At 40.4% G+C, this 18778-nt stretch overlaps 2 protein-coding genes and 1 long non-coding RNA gene across 3 annotated transcripts in view; 1 reads left to right on the top strand and 2 right to left on the bottom strand.

Annotated features, from left to right (window-relative positions):
• Positions 1 to 716: 716 nt before the first annotated feature.
• On the bottom strand, positions 717 to 6739 carry LOC308301722 (cytochrome c oxidase assembly protein COX18, mitochondrial-like). The gene is made up of 7 exons (XM_080745801.1): positions 6662 to 6739; positions 5069 to 5503; positions 3383 to 3483; positions 3138 to 3289; positions 1809 to 1924; positions 1627 to 1734; positions 717 to 935 (listed from the first exon to the last, which is right to left on the bottom strand). The coding sequence occupies exons 2-7, from the start codon at positions 5495 to 5497 to the stop codon at positions 768 to 770; spliced, it is 1074 nt and encodes a 357-aa protein (XP_080601927.1). The 5' UTR covers positions 5498 to 5503; positions 6662 to 6739; the 3' UTR covers positions 717 to 767.
• A 3129-nt stretch (positions 6740 to 9868) lies between these two features.
• selenot2 (selenoprotein T, 2) lies at positions 9869 to 15534 on the top strand. Its single transcript, XM_080746246.1, has 6 exons — positions 9869 to 10186; positions 10987 to 11097; positions 12391 to 12517; positions 12961 to 13048; positions 13286 to 13426; positions 14341 to 15534. The coding sequence occupies exons 1-5, from the start codon at positions 9966 to 9968 to the stop codon at positions 13396 to 13398; spliced, it is 660 nt and encodes a 219-aa protein (XP_080602372.1). The 5' UTR covers positions 9869 to 9965; the 3' UTR covers positions 13399 to 13426; positions 14341 to 15534.
• LOC308302064 overlaps positions 15198 to 18778 on the bottom strand; it is a 32271-nt gene continuing 28690 nt past the window's right edge. Inside the window, exon 5 of the long non-coding RNA XR_013962927.1 lies at positions 15198 to 15329. This is a non-coding gene — a long non-coding RNA (uncharacterized lncRNA). The remainder of the gene's footprint in view (positions 15330 to 18778) is intronic.

Genomic DNA, 18778 nt, shown 5'->3' on the forward strand with positions numbered 1-18778 from the left:
CTGCACCCTCTAACAATGAGGTTTGGCAGTGACTAAAATGGGAAAATGGGGGGAAATAAATATACACACTGAGAACCCACCTCATGGGCTTTTATCTTCGCATGCACGACTGGAGTGTCAGTGAGAACGGCTGCATTCATTAACATGGAGCGGAAGAAAATCAGCTTCCGCGTGCTTATGCTTGGATCTTTACACGTCCATGAACATTACATTTATAACCATTTTCAGCAATTATTCCTTTGATATGAACAGCAAATTTGTAACACAAAATCACAGATGTGTACTGTACACGGAATATGATGTGTATAAAAATGCAGATGAGATGTTCACAACAATTTTCAAACTTGAAACATTTTATATTGCTACAATATATACAATTGTGTCAACTAAATTTTACAAATATGTTAACATTTGTGAAATATTTGTCTTTCCCTTTTGTGAATCTTTGGAACCATGTTTAGTGTCCTCATTCCAACAGCAAATTTGTAACACAAAATCACAGATGTGTACTGTACACGGAATATGATGTGTATAAAAATGCAGATGAGATGTTCACAACAATTTTCAAACTTGAAACATTTTATATTGCTACAATATATACAATTGTGTCAACTAAATTTTACAAATATGTTAACATTTGTGAAATATTTGTCTTTCCCTTTTGTGAATCTTTGGAACCATGTTTAGTGTCCTCATTCCTTGACAGTGTTGTTTGTACCATAGCCTGGAGGTAGAGTCCAATACATCATGTCACCATCTTCCGTCCGTTAGCTGAAGTACTTCTTCCTGAAGGCTGCAGCCAGGTCTCTGTAGGGTGTGGCAGAGTGTGTGGAGCTAGTCTGGAGGTTTAAGAGTTTGCGGACACGAGGAGAGCGAAGGAGTAGGTTGTGGCTCAAACCTACAGCACTGGAACTTAACCAATAAAGAGACAGAGACTGGAGGAGGGGAGGGGTGAGGAACATACAGGAGGAGAGGAGATGAAAAGAGATTAGGTGATTTAAGATGGTGAACACAAAGAGCTTAAAGAATTAAAAGTAAACATTCATTTGATAATGAAAACAAAAATCTGTTCCAAGTCAAATACAAACGTCTGTCTGTCTGTCTGTCTGTCTGTCTGTCTGTCTGTCTGTCTGAGTGAGTGTGTGTGTGTGTGTGCGTGTGTGCGCATGCTGTATTTGCCAATTAAAAATGTCTGTCCAAACAGGCTGGATGCAATATAAATTGGTGAAGTCACTCGCTACAGCTTGAAAAGACATTTTGCAAATGGCAACATGCCAAAGAGGAGGGAGGACATATTTTTTTCCACATTGGAAATGCTCATTTACATGACATTTCCATTAATTACAGAATATTTCTCAATATTTACTGTTTGTCACTGTTTACAGCATTGTCTTACTGTATTCTACTGTACCCGCTTTTCTGTATTCTATGCTATTCGAAGTATTCTTGCTCACTGCCAAGTACATTTACATGCATGCTTGCCTTGGCTTTGCATCAACATTTCTGATGGGGCGAGACGCAGCATGAAGCCGATAAACAGTGTGTGTGTGTGTGTGTGTGTGTGTGTGTGTGTGTGTGTGTGTGTGTGTGTGTCAGGCCCAGCACACATACAGTACGCACACTTACTGAGGGCACTGTGGCTGCTATAGGGATCATGATGAGGGAAACTCCTCTGAAGAGGTTTGTGACAACATTCTGAAACCTAGACATCTCCTTCCTCTGAAGAGCAAATACCTAGAGAGGAGAGAGAATGTATAAATATTAACCAACACACACACGCGCACACGCACGCACGCAAACAAACTTACCTCCACTATAAAAAGGTTGACGAGACCTAGGCAGACAGGAAGTATCCAGGTCTGGTCTGGAAGAGTCAGGTTAGTCAACCACAGAAGGCCTCCTGTTGACAGCTCTGTATGTACACCTGAAACACACCAGAAGATGCTTATCTACTCTCCCTATGTCTCTCTCTCTCTCTGTTGTCATGGAAATTCCACTGCATACTAGGGCATTAACGAAAAAGTCGACAAGTCGACTCAGTCGACTTCATTACACAAGTCGACTCCCACCAGAGAAAATCGAGTCGAAGTTGTTAAAAAATAATTAAAAAAAAACAAAAAAACATTCTATTGTGAAAATAGCAGATCTACATGCTCACAACGAGCATGTAGATCGGCTATTTTCAAAATTTCTGCCTCTATATATTTTACAATGTGTGTGATGTGATGACGTCATCAACCGATAAAGTCGACTTCAACTCTGAGTCGAGTCGACTTGCAAAAATCACAAGTCGTTAATGCCCTACTGCACACAAGGGAAAACTCACTGATGAGATAAATCATTAAAAATGAATGGACAAATCACAGTGTGATATAGTTGACTGTCAGTATTATAAAAACATACAATGACACAACCTGACCCACACTTTCAAGCCAGCTGGGCGGTGGTTAATTGGATGCAGCTGTGTAGTCAAGTGTGTGTAATGTTTGTGTATAGGGCACAAGCTGCCCTGGGACAGTCAGGCTGAATGTTTGCAAGCTTTTGGAGATCACATCGGAAGAGAGTCTGAGTAGACACATTTCCACGTACAGCACAGTACAGTACAAATTTGGAAAGTTACATTGTTTATAAAGAGGTGGCCATTTTCTTTTCTTTGCAAACACCTGGTTTCACCAGCATATAAAAAAAAATATGAATAAGGTAGCACATCTCAAATCTAAGATCAAGGAGAACAAAATACTCACATTTCACTTCGGCATGGATCCATCCCCAGAGCTCTGAAGAACGCTCCACGCCAAAGCATGCGTTTATCCATTGTGATGTGACCCAAATAAACAAGTGAAATGTGAGTATTTTGTCCTCCTTGACCTGAGATTTGAGATGTGCTACCTCTTTCTTTTCTCACTGGATTAGGGGATTAGCACTGAGAATCCCATTGTTGAAGCGCAACATCCTTATCCAACCATATAGGGCATAATGTTATAATCTTGACCTTGGCTGCACAGAGCCTCAATGGAATGGAATGCTCAGCCACTACGTGCACACAGGACAAGAAATCCATCCATCTACTACTGCAGAACTAACTTGTCTCTATTCTGGTAATGGCACTTTTGTGAGTATTGTACATGTGTATTTACCAGGATTTAGACTGAGGTTCCGTAGAGCCAGAGAGACACTGACCCAGAGAGGAATTTGAACCCAGATTAACAAGCTGGCTTTAAACGGGTGACAGTTGTCTCTGATGTACAGTTCTGATATGATGCGACGTAGATTCTTCTTAAATTGATACCTGTTGATGATAATAGTAGTCATATGAATTAGTAGCTATGACAACCCCTCCCCCCAACACAGATTAATAATCTATGTAATTGACTTTATTTACCTGCAGTGTGCATCTGTCCAGTTGCTCTCTCTGGCTCGGATTGACACCTCGTAGCGTAGCCTTTTAGCTAGTTCAGCTATCTCCGTCTGTAGCCTCTCCACCTGAATGTCATTGATAGTTAAGTTATTGAGGGAGCAGAGATTGTTTTGATTTCCTCAGCAAGAGAGATTTCTGAGACATCTGAAGCCTCAACTAGAAAATGAACAAACAGCAAATGTGAGCGGTACTGCTATTATTGCTGGATGAGGTCTGAGAGGAGTTGATTCCACCAAATAATTCTCCTAGTCATTGTTGAAAGACAATAAGACATGCAAAAATAAGACAAATCCATGGCACTTCTGAGTCCAGTCAAAATGCGTAGGTGTCAGCCATCATCATCTTAAGCAGTGGTTTTCAACCTTTTTCATATCAAGTCCATTATTTATTCAGCATTTGAGCCACGGACCACCATTTGATGAGATTTAGTCTTCTACGTTCTCTAATATTGTGTAGACTTCTTGTTGTTTAACAATAATTTAACTCTTGATAGCGTAAAATGAAACCAAATAATGGACCCAAAAGTAAGGGTCCATTTTGCACTCTCAAGAGTTAAAGATATTTGATTTAAAGGTGTTTAAAACTTTTATTACACCCGAACTCTGAGTGCCTTGGATTCTATTTCAATATTCATGTCTATAACCCCCGATTCTGTTGAGTGTTTCAAAAAGATTGTGCACACGTTTTCATATAGAGATGTTTTTTTTTTTTTTTTTACGCAAGGACATAGTCCAGTCCTATCATTAAGGGTGGATTTTAATCTGCATTATGTCCTGATATGTAATAGAATGATCTATCTTTTCTTTGGTTGTACCCTTGGAATTGTATTGTCAGTAGTTGTATTTGTGGCATTTTGTGTTGGAGTTTATGGAAGATACCTGATATACATCACTGCGTTAATCCTACACTTGCAACTAATAACAATGCAATAATCAGTACCACACTAAACACTGCTTTTTTACGACTAGAATTTAAAAAATATTATATGCAATACAAACACCCACATACAAGTACTCATGCTGTAAGGGAAATCTACAGTAAATGTGCAGTTGGACAATACACCACAACCCATGCTTTTACTTGAAAACTTTGTATGCATACAGTGTCTGTCAACACTCTTGTCAATCAAAATCACGTCACGTCTTTTTTTAATATACTAGGCTTTATGATATGATGTAATATTTTCTGAATGTCTAAAACCAAATTTGGTTTAACAAAGTTGTTAAACCAATATTCTTGTTAGTACAGCACAACATGTCCCTCTTGTGGTCAAAACTGGTATGACAGGAAGTTTCAGTTTGCTGGGTTAGAGATCTAAAGTATATTGAGTACAGTATGTACATTTGCACGGTGTGTCCAGTATCTATACAACAGTATAGTGAGTGATTCACAATGTTTAGTTTGCTTACCTAGGCCTTAATGATTTTACTGCACCTTGAAATAATATCTGTATCCCTGTAATATTTCATAGTATGCCTCTATAAACTGCAAGAGTAATGCAGGCTTTCTCTCACACAGTAATATATTTAATGAACACTATGAACATGTAAGCAACATTAAATATTGAAATACATTACAAGAGTTGCTTGACTCAATATGTTCAGAGAAAATGCAACAATATTGACATAATGTCGATTTTGGAGCACTCACCTTAGCGATGATGACCATTTGGTAAGCTGCTAGTGGCAGGGTGATGGTGGTGCGGAGAGCCAGGGTCGAGCACACAATACTGAGCCACCAGGGCAGGCCGCTGGCCTGCTGCACACCAACCAACAACTCCTCCGTCAGCTGGACAGGGGTGGAGGCTGCTAAACTCTCATACAAGCTTCCCACACCTCCACGTCCATCCACACTGCTGCTGGAGAAACACCGGGACAGATGGAGTCTCTGTTTGTCTGTGTGACGTAAGCTGGAAAAGATCCTCCATGCGTAGCATCCAGCTGGGATGCCAACAGGTTCGTTCAGGGGTTTCGAGTGGAGGGGTTGTTGTGTTAGCAGGTTGGAGGTGAGAGCAGCAGAGCCGAAACTTCTTCTGAGAGACAACCTGACTACTACAGAGCCCCTGTGACACAGCAGCATCCTCACCTGTTAGCAACAGATACAGAATAAGTTACATTAGTTGCTTTGGTTAGCCAGGTTTTCTAGTGTGAGCCTTTACTGACTTCAGCCATTTAGCATTTAAACTCATGTCCGTGACATCGTTTAACTCCATACATGGAGTTCCGTGCTCATAGGTGACATCATTTATCTCCATACATGGAGTTCCGTGCTCATATAGACACTCATGTTCGTGACATCAGATATCATTCTCCATACATGGAGTTCCGTGCTCATATGGACACTCACACATACACACAAAGCCAGATGTAAGAATAAAGGCCCATTCCCACTGGCCAGATACAGATAAAAGATATCTGTCTGCAGTAATCCTGGTCTCAATAATGCCTCCCCCTGGCCAGCTGGGGCGTTTGATGGAGGGGAAAGGAACTGGTTGGAATAACGTGTTCCTTCCACGCGCTATGTCCATCCCGGGGAAATCCCCCCTGTCAGGTGAAAAGAAACAACTTGGACTACTCATGCATTGAAGGAAGCATGAGGTCAGTCCGTTGTCTCCCCAGGCGCGGCAGAGGGAGCGCAGAGCCCAGGATTACATAGGCAATTGGCACTGGGTGAAAATGGGTTGCAAAATCGTGGGATAAAAATTTGAAAAAAAAAGAAACAAATATATCTGTCTCCATTGAAGTAGATGAGACTGGGCTACCATTCACTTGAATGGATAGATATTTTGTATTAAAAGATATCTCTGTCCATTCAAGTGGATGGTAGTCCAGTCTCACCCACTTCAATGGAGACAGATATGTGTGTTATCTGTATCTGGCCCAGTGGGAATGGACATTTAAGCTTGGTAAAAGTGTCAAAACAGCATAACAAATCTTGTGACAAATTAACTGCATTTCATTCAATGTACCACATGATCTGCTACAGCTAATGCCAGTTTAAAGCACATCTATGCAGGTGTTAAAATACTAAATGTATTTATGTATTTTATTAATGATGTTTAAGTTCGTGTTTCAACTGTGAGGGCAGACGTTTGTCAGTTGCTAAGCTAGCTGTCAAGCAGTGTTATTTGAGCAGGAAAAAATAAATGCATCCTACTAGTACCCTGCAAGGCAACATGCAATCAAGACTACATGTCATTGAATGAGTTAGCTTAGCAACGCCGACTAATTCAATCATACTCACTGAGTCACGGTGACAACACAATTCGAATAAGCGTTTAGTGTGTTTAGTTTAGCTATAACGATAGATTAGACCCGTACATATAATTAATCTTCAGACCATAGCTTCAGACACAGAAAATATTTTCATTTTGCTTTGGGCTGAAGAAGGCTCTTCTGTGCGTCGCATAAACATGACGTCACGACGGCGCACACCATGGGATGGGTTTAAAATATTCTAAAAAATAACTCTCCAATGCTTATGTGTGGATTTAAATGATGTAAAAATAATCTAATCTATTTCCAAAAACAAGTGGCGCTATTCGCGTCATCGAATTTCCTTCAGACAGCTACATTCTGGCCGCTAGATAGCGCCATCATCGTAAAACATTGGTGAAATGAACGTAATTAATCAGAATGAATCCGGAAGTTAAGCAATTTTAGCTTCAGAATAAAAGCTTATGATATAGGTCTACTTTGTTCATTTGTTATTGAAAATCAACTGATTATTGTAAATTCTCATGTTTCTTTCACCTGAAATATTGGCAATTCTCAAACCTAATTTGGAATCTGATATAAAATCCTAAACTCAATCTCAGACAGACTGAATTAAGAGTCCACTCTGAGAGTGGGCGGGGTCTATGGTCTGGAAGCAGGCTACAGTGGTTCTCAACCTATCTGCACATTTCTAAAGTGATCATTTAAGGACTTTTTAATACCTCTAAAATGTAAACATTGGTCAAAGTGTCAAATATTAGAGGCAGAACTTGCATGTTATTGCTATTATCACAATAGAACCGTGTTATACAAAATGTATAATTCCTCAACTCTTAGAGCTCGTCAGGGTGTCACAGCCTGAAAAGGTTGAGAACCACTGCTCTAGGCAGTATAGGGTCATAGGGTCAAACTGTTCTCTCAAACTGAGTAAGATGCTCTTTTACCTTCGGCCAAGAGCACGATTTGTTGTCTGTCCAGACCGCAAGTCCGACCAACTCTCTCTCTGTCCTGTCTGTCTTCACCTCTATACTCCTCCTGATGGTTGTCACGTCATACTGCTGACCTCACCTAGTTCCCACTTGACCCTATGGAGCTTACAGGTACCTATATCCTTATATGGCTTTTGTTGTTTACAGTCTATCAGTACCACGCAAGCTCAGAGATGATGTCAGCCTCTGCCCTCTGAGTCTGCATACTTTCCATGAACACCAGTCTTGGATTATTTTCTTTGTCTTTTTTTCTTACTTCTCTGTAACTTTGTAAATAACCTTATAATGCTGTGCTGCCTCTGGGCAACTGACTTTCACCCTTGGGATAATAAAGGTATCCATCTATCTACATATGTAACGCCTGGGAATCAAACCCTGGTCTCCTGTGTGGAAAGCCAACATCTTATCCATAATCCACTAGCCTAAAGGCCTCCATTATCTATCTATAAATGCGACAAATCTCTGTCTGTTTGTTTGTTTGTTTGTAATCCGCGTATCTCGAGAACCGTTCGTCCCACCGGCTTCAGATTCGGCACGCGCGTTCCCCGCCGCCGCGCGGAGTGCAGTGCCAGGCCTCGACCCGACCCGACTCGCGGTTTTCCGAAACCGGCGCGAAACGTTCGGAATCTCCTTATGCGGAGCTGATTGTTGACATCAGGCTGTTCCGGAGGAAATCGGCGCAAGCGCTGAGTCATTGTGACATCACTTCATAAAAGGCTCTGACATCACGTACGCCACATGAGTCAACACAAAATCTCTGTGAATGTGTATGTATGTATGTAATCCGCGTATCTCGAGAACCCTTCTTCCCACCGGCACGCGCGTTCTCCAGATATGGGCATAAAGTCTGACATCAGAGTTTTCCGCAACCGGTACTGTGTGTGCAGAGATCTTCATATATGGGCATAAGTGGACAAAGACAAACAGATGGTCAAAACGGGTCCTATGACAACAGGTATATTGGGGTTTGCATTAAAGGGTGGGGCATTCATGGGGTTTGCATTAAAGGGTGGGGCATTCATTCCCTATTTCAAATTCGGCACGTGCGTTCCCCACCGCAGCAGGTAGTGCAGTGCTCGGCCTCAACCCGACCCGACCCACGATTGTTTGAAAAAGCGACAGAAATCTAATATATGGGCATAAAATGGACGCAGATAAACAGATATCTCCATATATGGCATATATGGGCATACAATGGATGCAGAATCACAAAGATCTCCATATACGGGCATAAAAGGGACACAGACAGACAGATACAGAGATCTCCATATATGGGCATAAAATGGATGCAGATAGACAGATATCTCCATATATGGGCATATATGGGCATAAAATGGACCCAGAACTATAACTGCAGTGATCTCCATATATGGACATAAAATGGACACCGACAGACAGATACAGATATCTCCATATATGGGCAAAAATGGACACAGGCAGACAAATGGTCAAAACGGGTCCTATGAAAACAGGTATAATGGGGTTTGCATTAAAGGGCGGGGCATTCATTCCCTATTTACATTGTTCCGAGTTGGCCAGGTCGCCGACTAGACGCTGGGCCGCCCGAAGGGCGGCCCAGCTTCTAGTTATATAAAATAGGCCTTTGATGGGAAACCGCATTTCATGTGATCCCTTCTCATCAACCGAGACAAGTCTGCCCAACTCACAGAAATAATATGAACACCAACCATAATATGAACATAGAATAACAAGCTATCTATATCTATGTAGGCCTATAGCTATAGGCCTACATAGATATAGATAGTGTTACTGACTAGCCAGTAACAATATCTATATCTATAGCTAGTCGAGTAACTATATCTATATCTATGTATAGGCTATACAATACATTGATCAGTGATAAGATGCGTGGAAATGTTAGGCCCTATTCATGAAAGATGTGCTTCATTTCATGTATAAAATATCACAACCATTCTAGGGCTACATAGACTTCAGACTCTAATTCTATTTAGCATTCAATACAAAATAATAATACTAATAATACTACTACTAATAATAATAAACTAATAAGGGTACCTGCGACATGATGTATGGTATCATTGGTATGCGATAAAATCTGCTTAATTTTAGAATTAAATGTAATCTAAAGTCGACAACGCAGCAGCTGCAGGCTGCAGCTATAGGCCTATGGATTTTATTTTGAAAAGTCTGACAGGACGTGCTCCTGCATGGTAGTGTGTGTGTGTTCAGTGTTGTTGTAGCATCCATAGCACAACTGACAGTGACAGCACACATCCAGCAGCAGGTGTATAACAGAATCATAACGTACAGGTTGTTTTTAAGGGGCTTTGCGGTCCCTAAAAAGACCGTTTAAAGCGCGAGATGGCAGAATACAGCCAGACGGGGATCCTGGTGGCGTTGCTGCTGTTCACAGTCCTGACGTTAAAAGACATTTACATCGGCAGGACTATGAATCAACAGCAGTACATGGAGCACCATGTCGGCCTACAGCCTGACAGTCTGCCTGAGCCCGAGGCCGAGCAGCCTGGGAAGCCGGCTAAACACTCCCTGTACACCGGGCCTACCCTGAAGTTTCAGTACTGGTGAGACTGAAGCACGTTTTATCTTTAGATTATTATTATTTTTATAATTTATTTATCATTATTATTTTCATGCTTTGATAAATAGACAGCAATCCCATGCTTTTATTCTTTTATTTTGTCTTTATCCATTGTCTCTGTTCTTAGCTATCTCTCTACTGCATTGCATCTACCGGTGCATCTTTTTTTAAATCTGTAAAGCACTTCACTTTGTTTTTGAAAAGTGATATCTAAATTAAGTTTATTTTAGTATTAGTAGGTGACGAGATGGAATGGAAACACTTTCATCTTTATCCTCAAAGATATAACGGTTGCAACACTCTTGATTAGGCCTATAGCACCAATTATATAGTAGCCCTGAAACATGATTGATTGATTGATTGAAGTATTTATTAGAAGTTTGCATAGGGAAAGGTACAGACAGAAGATCACCTGTTTTAAGTATTTTAATGTTTTCAAAACTGTAAAGAAAAAAAAAAGGCAAAAAAAAGCCAAAAGTCTGGTAGGATTCACCTTGAAACATGGGCTGCATATTGTTGTAGTGTTTTTGGTTGGTTTCTGTTCTGAATGTTTTGAAGGTTTGCACAGGGCTCTACTTCCTGTATTGTCCAGGCTCAGATTCTGAGCCTGGGACAACTTCCTGGCCAGGAATATCATAGCTTTGGCCCAGAGGTTCTTCTCGCCCCCCTAGTGGCGAGAAAAAGAACCTCTGGGAACTCAGATTGAGGGATACGAGGTAAGGCACTGGCGAAAATAACCCTGTCTTGTACAACATGGTGTGTTTCTCTGTTTGTGTTTTGCAGTATTTCCTGAGGCTACAGCAAGGTGTTTCAGGAGTACTCGCACTCAATCAGCCAACTGTACCCTGACATCCGCATAGAGGGAGAGAACTACCCCCCCACTACAATAAACAAGTTAGACTTTACCAATTATAACCACATTTATTTAACTTGATGACAAGAAACTTCTTTTCCTAGCTGGTGTAGAATCAGTGTGCACAAGGATCAGATACAATCAATGACATTACAATGAACCATCAGTAAAGTAGAAAATGGTTGATCTACAACTAAGTATAACTCAGGCACAAAATGCACGACTTTGACTTTCAAAGTCATCAGATTGCTGTGCAGTTCGCAACACAACTTTCGGTCTTCTAAATTGGTTGTTTTGAGTCATAGTGGTTTCCACACTAGGGATCGTGACAGAGGGTCATACACTACAAGATCATTCACCATTATGCATTTCCATCAAGTCTGGTCCAAAATAAAGCAATACTGTGTGAGACGGAGGATGCTACTTGCTTTTTTAAAATTTCTTTCTTCTAACTCTAGCTGTATCATCATGACCACCTGTGTTCTTCATTACAGTTTTCTAGAGCTGTTCCTCATTCAGGAAAAAAAAAAGCTTTTCTTTCTGATGTTGTTTCTTTAGGCCTCGGACACATAACACATCAAAAGCACATCATCTATTCTTTACCTGGGGGGAGGCGGGGGCAACGCAGCGTCCAATTCATTCCCTTTTTAAGTCACATGGTTTTGAAGAAGCAACTTACTTACTAGTTAAAAAAAAATGTTTTTCACACTTTTAGAGCATATCCATGGTAATCATAAAGGCCCCTCCATACTTCGACCGAAACCGCCGTTTTCGGTCAAAAGGTCCTTTTCTACCATAAAATTATATCCCTCTGGACTTCTGAAAAGCATTGGACCGAACGAGAGTTCGGAAATTTGCACGTCGGAAAACACAACTCACCGAACATTTCGGTCGAAGTATGGAGAGGCCTTAAGGGTATTCCTAACAACTGGCTCACTGGCCGTCTCCCTCTGCCTGCACCTGCAGGCTAATGAGACTACAAACAAAAACAATATGGATGACATGAGTCAGATTTTACTGTCTTATTGCCTGAAGACTGAAGGGCTGGGTTGTTTCAGAAACACAGGTCTCCTTTCAGAGTCAGACTGATACTTCAAAATAAAATGACAAAAAAAACATTTCAGTCTGACTTTAAGGCTGCCCTTCCCATATGACGCAGCTGTAAAGCAAGCTGCAAGTAATTTCATGAATAAACCTAAGAAGTTTCATAAAATATTAGAAAGAAAATGAGGTTTTCAGCTATTACTTTCAATGGTAAGATGTCATGTTCTATACAGATAACTTCTATAATTGTTTTTGCTACAGTATTTACACAACTTCTCTTATTTCTATAGGTATATAGGTAACTTTTTCTCATACTTCAAGCTGTTGGCCATCGCTCTAATAGTGAGCGGCCAAAACCCCTTCCCCATGCTGGGCTTGGCAACACCACGGGCCTGGATCTGGAGCCAGGAGAACAAGGTACAGTAGAACATACTATGGTTATGGTTTTTAAAAAAAGTACACTAAAAGCCCTTAGCTCGTTAAATGTTTTCTAACTTAAATGAAAGATTTGAAAAACTATAAAAACCTTGTTTCGAGGTGGAGAAAATGAGACATGATCATTTATTCCTAATGAAGGTCTGTGAAAAGTGTTGGATTGCAAGTTAACGCAAACTCATCTCATTTGACAGGATCAAACTTTGATCATAACTTTAGTTATAAACTGCCATAAATAATTTAGGTTTTACGATTAACCGTTCACAGATGGTTGAATGAGAATCATGACTTCCAGAGTGATTTTTCATTTCACTAAACTATGACCGAGAACTTATTTCATCCTGACTGTTGTTGCCATTATTGATCTGGTCCAGTAACTGTTATATGTCACCTTGTTGTGTTCATTTCATTTGTGTGCGTTTCAGATATTCTCATGCCTCATGGGGTTCTTCCTCAGTAACATGCTGGAGACTTACTTCCTGTCTACCGGAGCTTTTGAGATCACACTAAATGGTGAGTCTGTTTGATTGGCTACACCTTCAACCAATCAAAACCATAAAGGACACAAAATGCTGAATATCTGAGGCGTCAACCTGAGTTAACAAATTACAATGACTATGATGGCGCCATGCATGTCATGCGCCATGCATGTCAGGAATAATGCAAGTCTGCACAAATGTTATACCACTTCCACAGCAGCAGTTTGCTTTCACAATACTAGTTTTTAACATGCTGTGCTTTGTGCTGTAGATGTTCCTGTGTGGTCCAAACTGCAGTCCGGTTATGTTCCAAACATCCAGGAGCTGTTTCAGATTCTAGACAACCATCTAAAGATGAATCACATGCCCTTCACATCCCCATAGGCCTGCTGGGAAATCTCACAATGTGCAGGTGTGGACCCTACTACTACTGGTTTTCTGTCCTACCAGGACCTCTAGTACTCCTGGTTTTCTATCCTGTGACCTAATAGTACTGTTGTTGGTCTATCCTACAATATTAATATATTATTATTTCATAATATACCATAGCCTGGAGTGAATCATTTTGCTTTTATGAAATGGTTAAGCATGGAAGTTGCACTGGAAGTCCTAAATCACAGGGGGAGCTGTGTGTGGAAGGTGAAACTTTTTTTTCCTGGTTTTTGTGGAGAGATTATTCTTAGTTTACAGTATTTATTCTTTTGCAGTAGTAATACACAATACTTAATAGGTTAATATAATGCATGTCTTACCATTTTGGGAGAAAGTTCACTCTCTGGTGTCAGCTGCAGCTCAAATATAAACACAACAGCAGTCTAGACAGTGCAACCAATAACAGGTGTCATGTGTCAGGGACCCACGTATTAAAAGGTTCCTACCAACAAAACAAAGGTTCTCCTTGCTGCCACCAGGGAAAGCATGGCATTATAACAATTATAGTCACAAAAACATTATTTAATATCAATTAGCAAGGTTTGCATATAGGTTTTTGAGCGGTGCTAACCGCCCCTACATCTGGCTTTGTGTACAGTATGTACAGTATGAATGAAACATGACAGAGGTCAAAATTTACCATCTGTCCATCTTTTATATATTTTAACAGTTTGTAGTGGATTCTCTTAGCCACTGTGTGATACAGAACTATACAGACAAGTATATGGTTATTAGTGTATATCCACAGCTATCAACCAATGAGATTGCCTGATTTGAAGTGATCTGTTTTATGGTACATAAATATGTATATAGTATATAATTATTATTATATTATATTAAGTTATATTATTGTATAATACATTATGGAATGATCTGTCTGTCTGTCTGTCCTAGGAGTGTTGAACAGAGACAGAGACACTGTGTTTGCTGGTGTTTATGAAGGCCTGGTCATAAAGCAGTCTGTCTGCCTGGCTCGGCTGGATGTCTCATACCACAACACAATTCTCTGTCCCCTGCACTTCCTGCACTGCAGCCCATGGCGCCATTCAGGAAAATACCCACAATGTACATCATCCATTATGGACAGGGATGAAGCTGACCTGGTGTCAGTTTTAGTGAAGGGATATTTCAACACAGTGCATCTAATCTTTTTATATTTCAGCCTGCTATGTAACTGATTCTCCAAGAGACATTTTAACTACAGTGACAGTCTGTTTACATATTTATTATCTCTGTAGTAATGGTATTAATAATGCAGTCTGTAGTTCATTCCATATTTGCTTGTAATGCCTAGTTTATATATTAAGTATATAAACTATCCTAGTCATCTTAATCAACCTGGCACTTTTCGACTACAATAACAAAGTGGCACAAGTGATACGTGCCTGAATGCCAACCTTAGTTCTTCAATACATAACCAGAATTGTCTATAGTTTTGCATACTTTCTGATCTTTAATTACCAGTGTGATGAGGGTTAAGGCAATATTTAACACATTTAAAGCGCAATTCAATCTTTCTTCATTTGAGCGTCTGTCAAAATTTCATAAATTATGAAATTGTATTTTTTGTATTTATTGATTTATTTGCACTTTATATGCCAATAATTTGACTGAAACACACACAGCTAATTAGAGCAGCTGGCTGCAGTTTTATTACATACTGTACCCTCCATTCACAGTTAGTTCTGGTTATCATGGAAAAGGAAACAAAAAACAATCACTTCACATCACAGGTTCTGAAAAGTTTAAGCTTTTGGAAGGTTCAGGGTTGCCCTTCGTAGTCGAGAAGCGTCATGTTCCAGCAGTGAGGCTTTAGGCCTCGTTCTCACAGCGAGGCTGTAGGCCTCGTTAGTTTTTCTTTCTTTATGGAATAGGTCTTCTTCCTGATGATGACATCATTGGGTGGGGTCAATTACAACTCATTATTGTCAACTCGAATGAAAGTAAAGTGTAATGATCTGTATGACTTACAGCATTTATCTGTTTTGGTCAAATGCTGCCTGTGTGAGGTGTCATGGTGTTGGGTTCTATCGTCTGTCAGAATGATGATTTGATAATTGTTAAGTTGTACTGGTAACAAGCCCCAGATATTTGGCCCAATTAATAAAATGCATTTTGTTCATAAATATGAAAAGGATGTGGTGTGAATGTTTGATTCTGTCCTGTTGATGATGTGTCCTGTCCTGACTCCTTGGGAAAGTCACCCTACCAGTGTCTGGTTTGGGGGCGATAAACATTCATGTTTATTGGCTTTACAAATGATTTAGTGTGACATGCGGAAGTTGAATCGGTATAATCAAGGGTTGTCTTGTTTTCCCTATGCAGTCCAAGTAAAGGGGAAAGGGATGTATGTATCAGTTGGTTATATATATTATATAAATGCAAAAGGCATATAATACATACTGTGTGTATACTGTACTATATATAATTTACATACACACAGGTGCATCAGTGGCATCAGTACAGCAAAAGCTAATGTATGGCAACATGAGTGGTCTTAAAAGCGTGCAAGACACCAGTCATGTTGCCATACCTTAGCAACAGGCATGATGAATCTATTTTAGAAGAAGTACATTTTATTATGTTCCCCTGGTCCATAGCGTTAGTGGAGTTCTCCACTAACGCTATGGACCAGAGCTAGGCAGATGTCATACCTTGCCACCAATTGACGCCTCTGAGGTGCATTCCAGAACATTAAACTTAAATATATTCCAGATTCTTAACAAAATGTAATATTTCAAGCCTTTTTGCCAGACCCATGAAATGGGTAGGCCTACATAAGCAAATGTCGGTCTGTCCGGGTTTTCTATATAAAGGGTATATATGATGATGACATGATGATGACATGCCTACAAAAGGCATGATGTCATAAATGATGATGACAGACAGGGGGTTGGCAGAACCAGGTTGACCTGGTCTAGTTTTATATATCATACAGCTCATGAAAATCAGAAACCCAATATCATCATAATCTGTTTTTACGACTTGGCTCAGGGCAGAGCTGAACCCATTTGATATGGCTTTGGGAACCATGGCGACTGCATAAGACCAATAAAAAAAAAGTTTTATAATACATAAATATACCTTCTGAAAAGTATGTTAATTTATGCATAATACTTAGTTGGGGCTCCTTTTTGAACAAATTACTGCATAGATGCAGCATGGCATGGAGGCATTCACCCTTTGATCATAGTATTTGTGCAATGCCTTTTGGACCAATTGTGTGTTTTCATACAAGGGGTGTTGGGAGTTGGCATAACGACGAAATGATAATTGTCTCTGACCAAATTGTTGTTCCACTTTGAGCACACTTTCCTATGAAAAAAGGGGAAATAACTCCATATTTGGGCAAGTATATCCATGAACTTTGGCTCCAAGGACAAAGTTTAGGCACAAGCCGTCCCCGACCCCCATCGCTTCTAATATAAAATGAAGTTCAATATTTCAAAACCTACACAAATTATGTGGAAAAACAATGAGCTGGGGTACTTTCTTCACCTCCAGGCGTGCACAAGAAATGTGGCACTGACTGTTCCAGCAGTTCACAATATTAGGCCCAGATAGACACAGAAACAGGGGTAAAAACATATTCACACCTCTTGCCTGCAGCCTGAGGGAGGTAAAAAATAATGGCATGTTTCCCCTTGTATTTCCCCATACATTTGGGCAAGGTTTAGCCCGATCCAGACACCATCGACTTCCATGTTAAAAATGTGTAAAGGTAATTTGGCCATCCAGCGGTTTGTCGTTTGTGAGATTAGTCACAGAGTCGATGTATTTGGACAATCCAAGCCACGTTGGCTTACATCAGGGGTGCCCAGACTTTTTTGACTTGGGAGCTACTTTTAAATGGACCAGCTCAACATGTCTACCCACCCAAAAATATTTTACCTGAGGTGGCTTTGGAATAGCAACACTGGCGTTACATATGAGACAATTGTAATTGGAATGGGAAGCGGTAGGTTTCCGGGTTCTTTGTAATGCTACTGACTCTTGAAAACAAAGGCATTGCATTAGAGGGTTTGCCTACACTCAAAGCCGGGAAGGGAGTTGACAGGCCCTTTTTGATGTCAACCTGATCTTTTTGGCATCAAGTGACAGTCCAAAAAGATGGGTTTTGTTTATAAATATATATTTTAATTATGTATATTCTTTTAGGGGCATCCTGCACAGCCTTTGTGATCACGATCTATTCTACCTTTTGGGCACCCCTGGCTTATATACATTATAATTATAATGTTCTATATAAATATTCAAAAAATCATACCCGTGCGAAGTGAGCGGTGCAAACAGGACGCAAGTGCATATCTCCTTGTATGGGCAGTTCTGTCCATGATGTCAATTACTTTATGTGTATGAGGGATCTCGATCCGTACTAAAACAACAGAGTGAAACGTACTGTAGGAGCAGTTTGCACCGCTCAAAAATAAACAAATCTATAACATCTATAACATCTCCAAACATCCAAAAGACAAAAAAAAAGTCAAACACTGATCCTCTTTAAGACACACCGGTTAAAAGTACCAGGTACTGGTTACCTTTGAAAATCAAAAAAGGGACTGGTGAGCTAATTCCAAGCAGTGGAAAAGTGACATAGTGTAAGTCTCCCAAAAAAAAAACAATCAAATAAAATGTGGATAAAGGGGTAGTCTGTGACATCAGTCGTTTGTGATGTCTGACTCTAAATTTGGTCAGGTTTTCAGCCCAATTCAAGGTGGTGGAGAAACCTGCTTGGCCAACCTGCCAACCTGCCAGCATGAACAGTAAGTATGGCACTGATCAGTCAAGCGGTGTGGGATTAGCTCCAGACAGACACCCACAGACATTACCATTTGTAGTCTCACTTGCCTTTTACAGTACCGTGTCAGGAAAAAAAAACATGAGTAGTGTTCATAGAGCCATTCAGGATTACATGGAATACTCAGGAAAGCGAGCCTTCATCATCAGTATTAAGAAAGATGTATACTTAGTACTTAGTGTGTATACAGTATGATTGACTACTGGTGTTGACACTGCATTCTTTCTCCTCCCCCCTCATAATCATCATTCTCTTCATGGCTCTCATGCTTTCTGGAACCACCACCTGCTGAACTCTGGTTGCAGTCCTGCAGTTCGACCTCCTCAGTGTCACCGCTGATGACTTCTTCTCTTGACCGTTCGGGCAGCAAGGCCTCCAACTCTTTGAGTTTCTCAAGGCTGGTCCAGTTGTGTTCAGGGAACTGGATGTCAAACTCAATGTACAGGTCTCCCTTCTCAAAGGGGTTGCGGTGCTTCGGCATGCCCTGCCCCCGCACCACCCTCTTTGAGCCTGGCTCGATGACTTTGCCAGCGG

Source organism: Nannobrachium achirus, assembly GCF_963921795.1.
Source record: "Nannobrachium achirus genome assembly, chromosome: 17".
Taxonomy (NCBI): domain Eukaryota; kingdom Metazoa; phylum Chordata; class Actinopteri; order Myctophiformes; family Myctophidae; genus Nannobrachium; species Nannobrachium achirus.

What these genes read in the sequence shown, in the direction of transcription:
- LOC308301722 (XM_080745801.1), bottom strand. Translation starts at nt 5,497, where the DNA reads ATGCTGCTGTGTCACAGGGGCTCTGTAGTAGTCAGGTTGTCTCTCAGA. An exon ending in AAATGGTCATCATCGCTAAG is followed by an intron (nt 3,484 to 5,068) that starts GTGAGTGCTCCA and finishes AATGACATTCAG; the next exon opens with GTGGAGAGGCTACAGACGGA. An exon ending in TGGACAGATGCACACTGCAG is followed by an intron (nt 3,290 to 3,382) that starts GTAAATAAAGTC and finishes TATCATCAACAG; the next exon opens with GTATCAATTTAAGAAGAATC.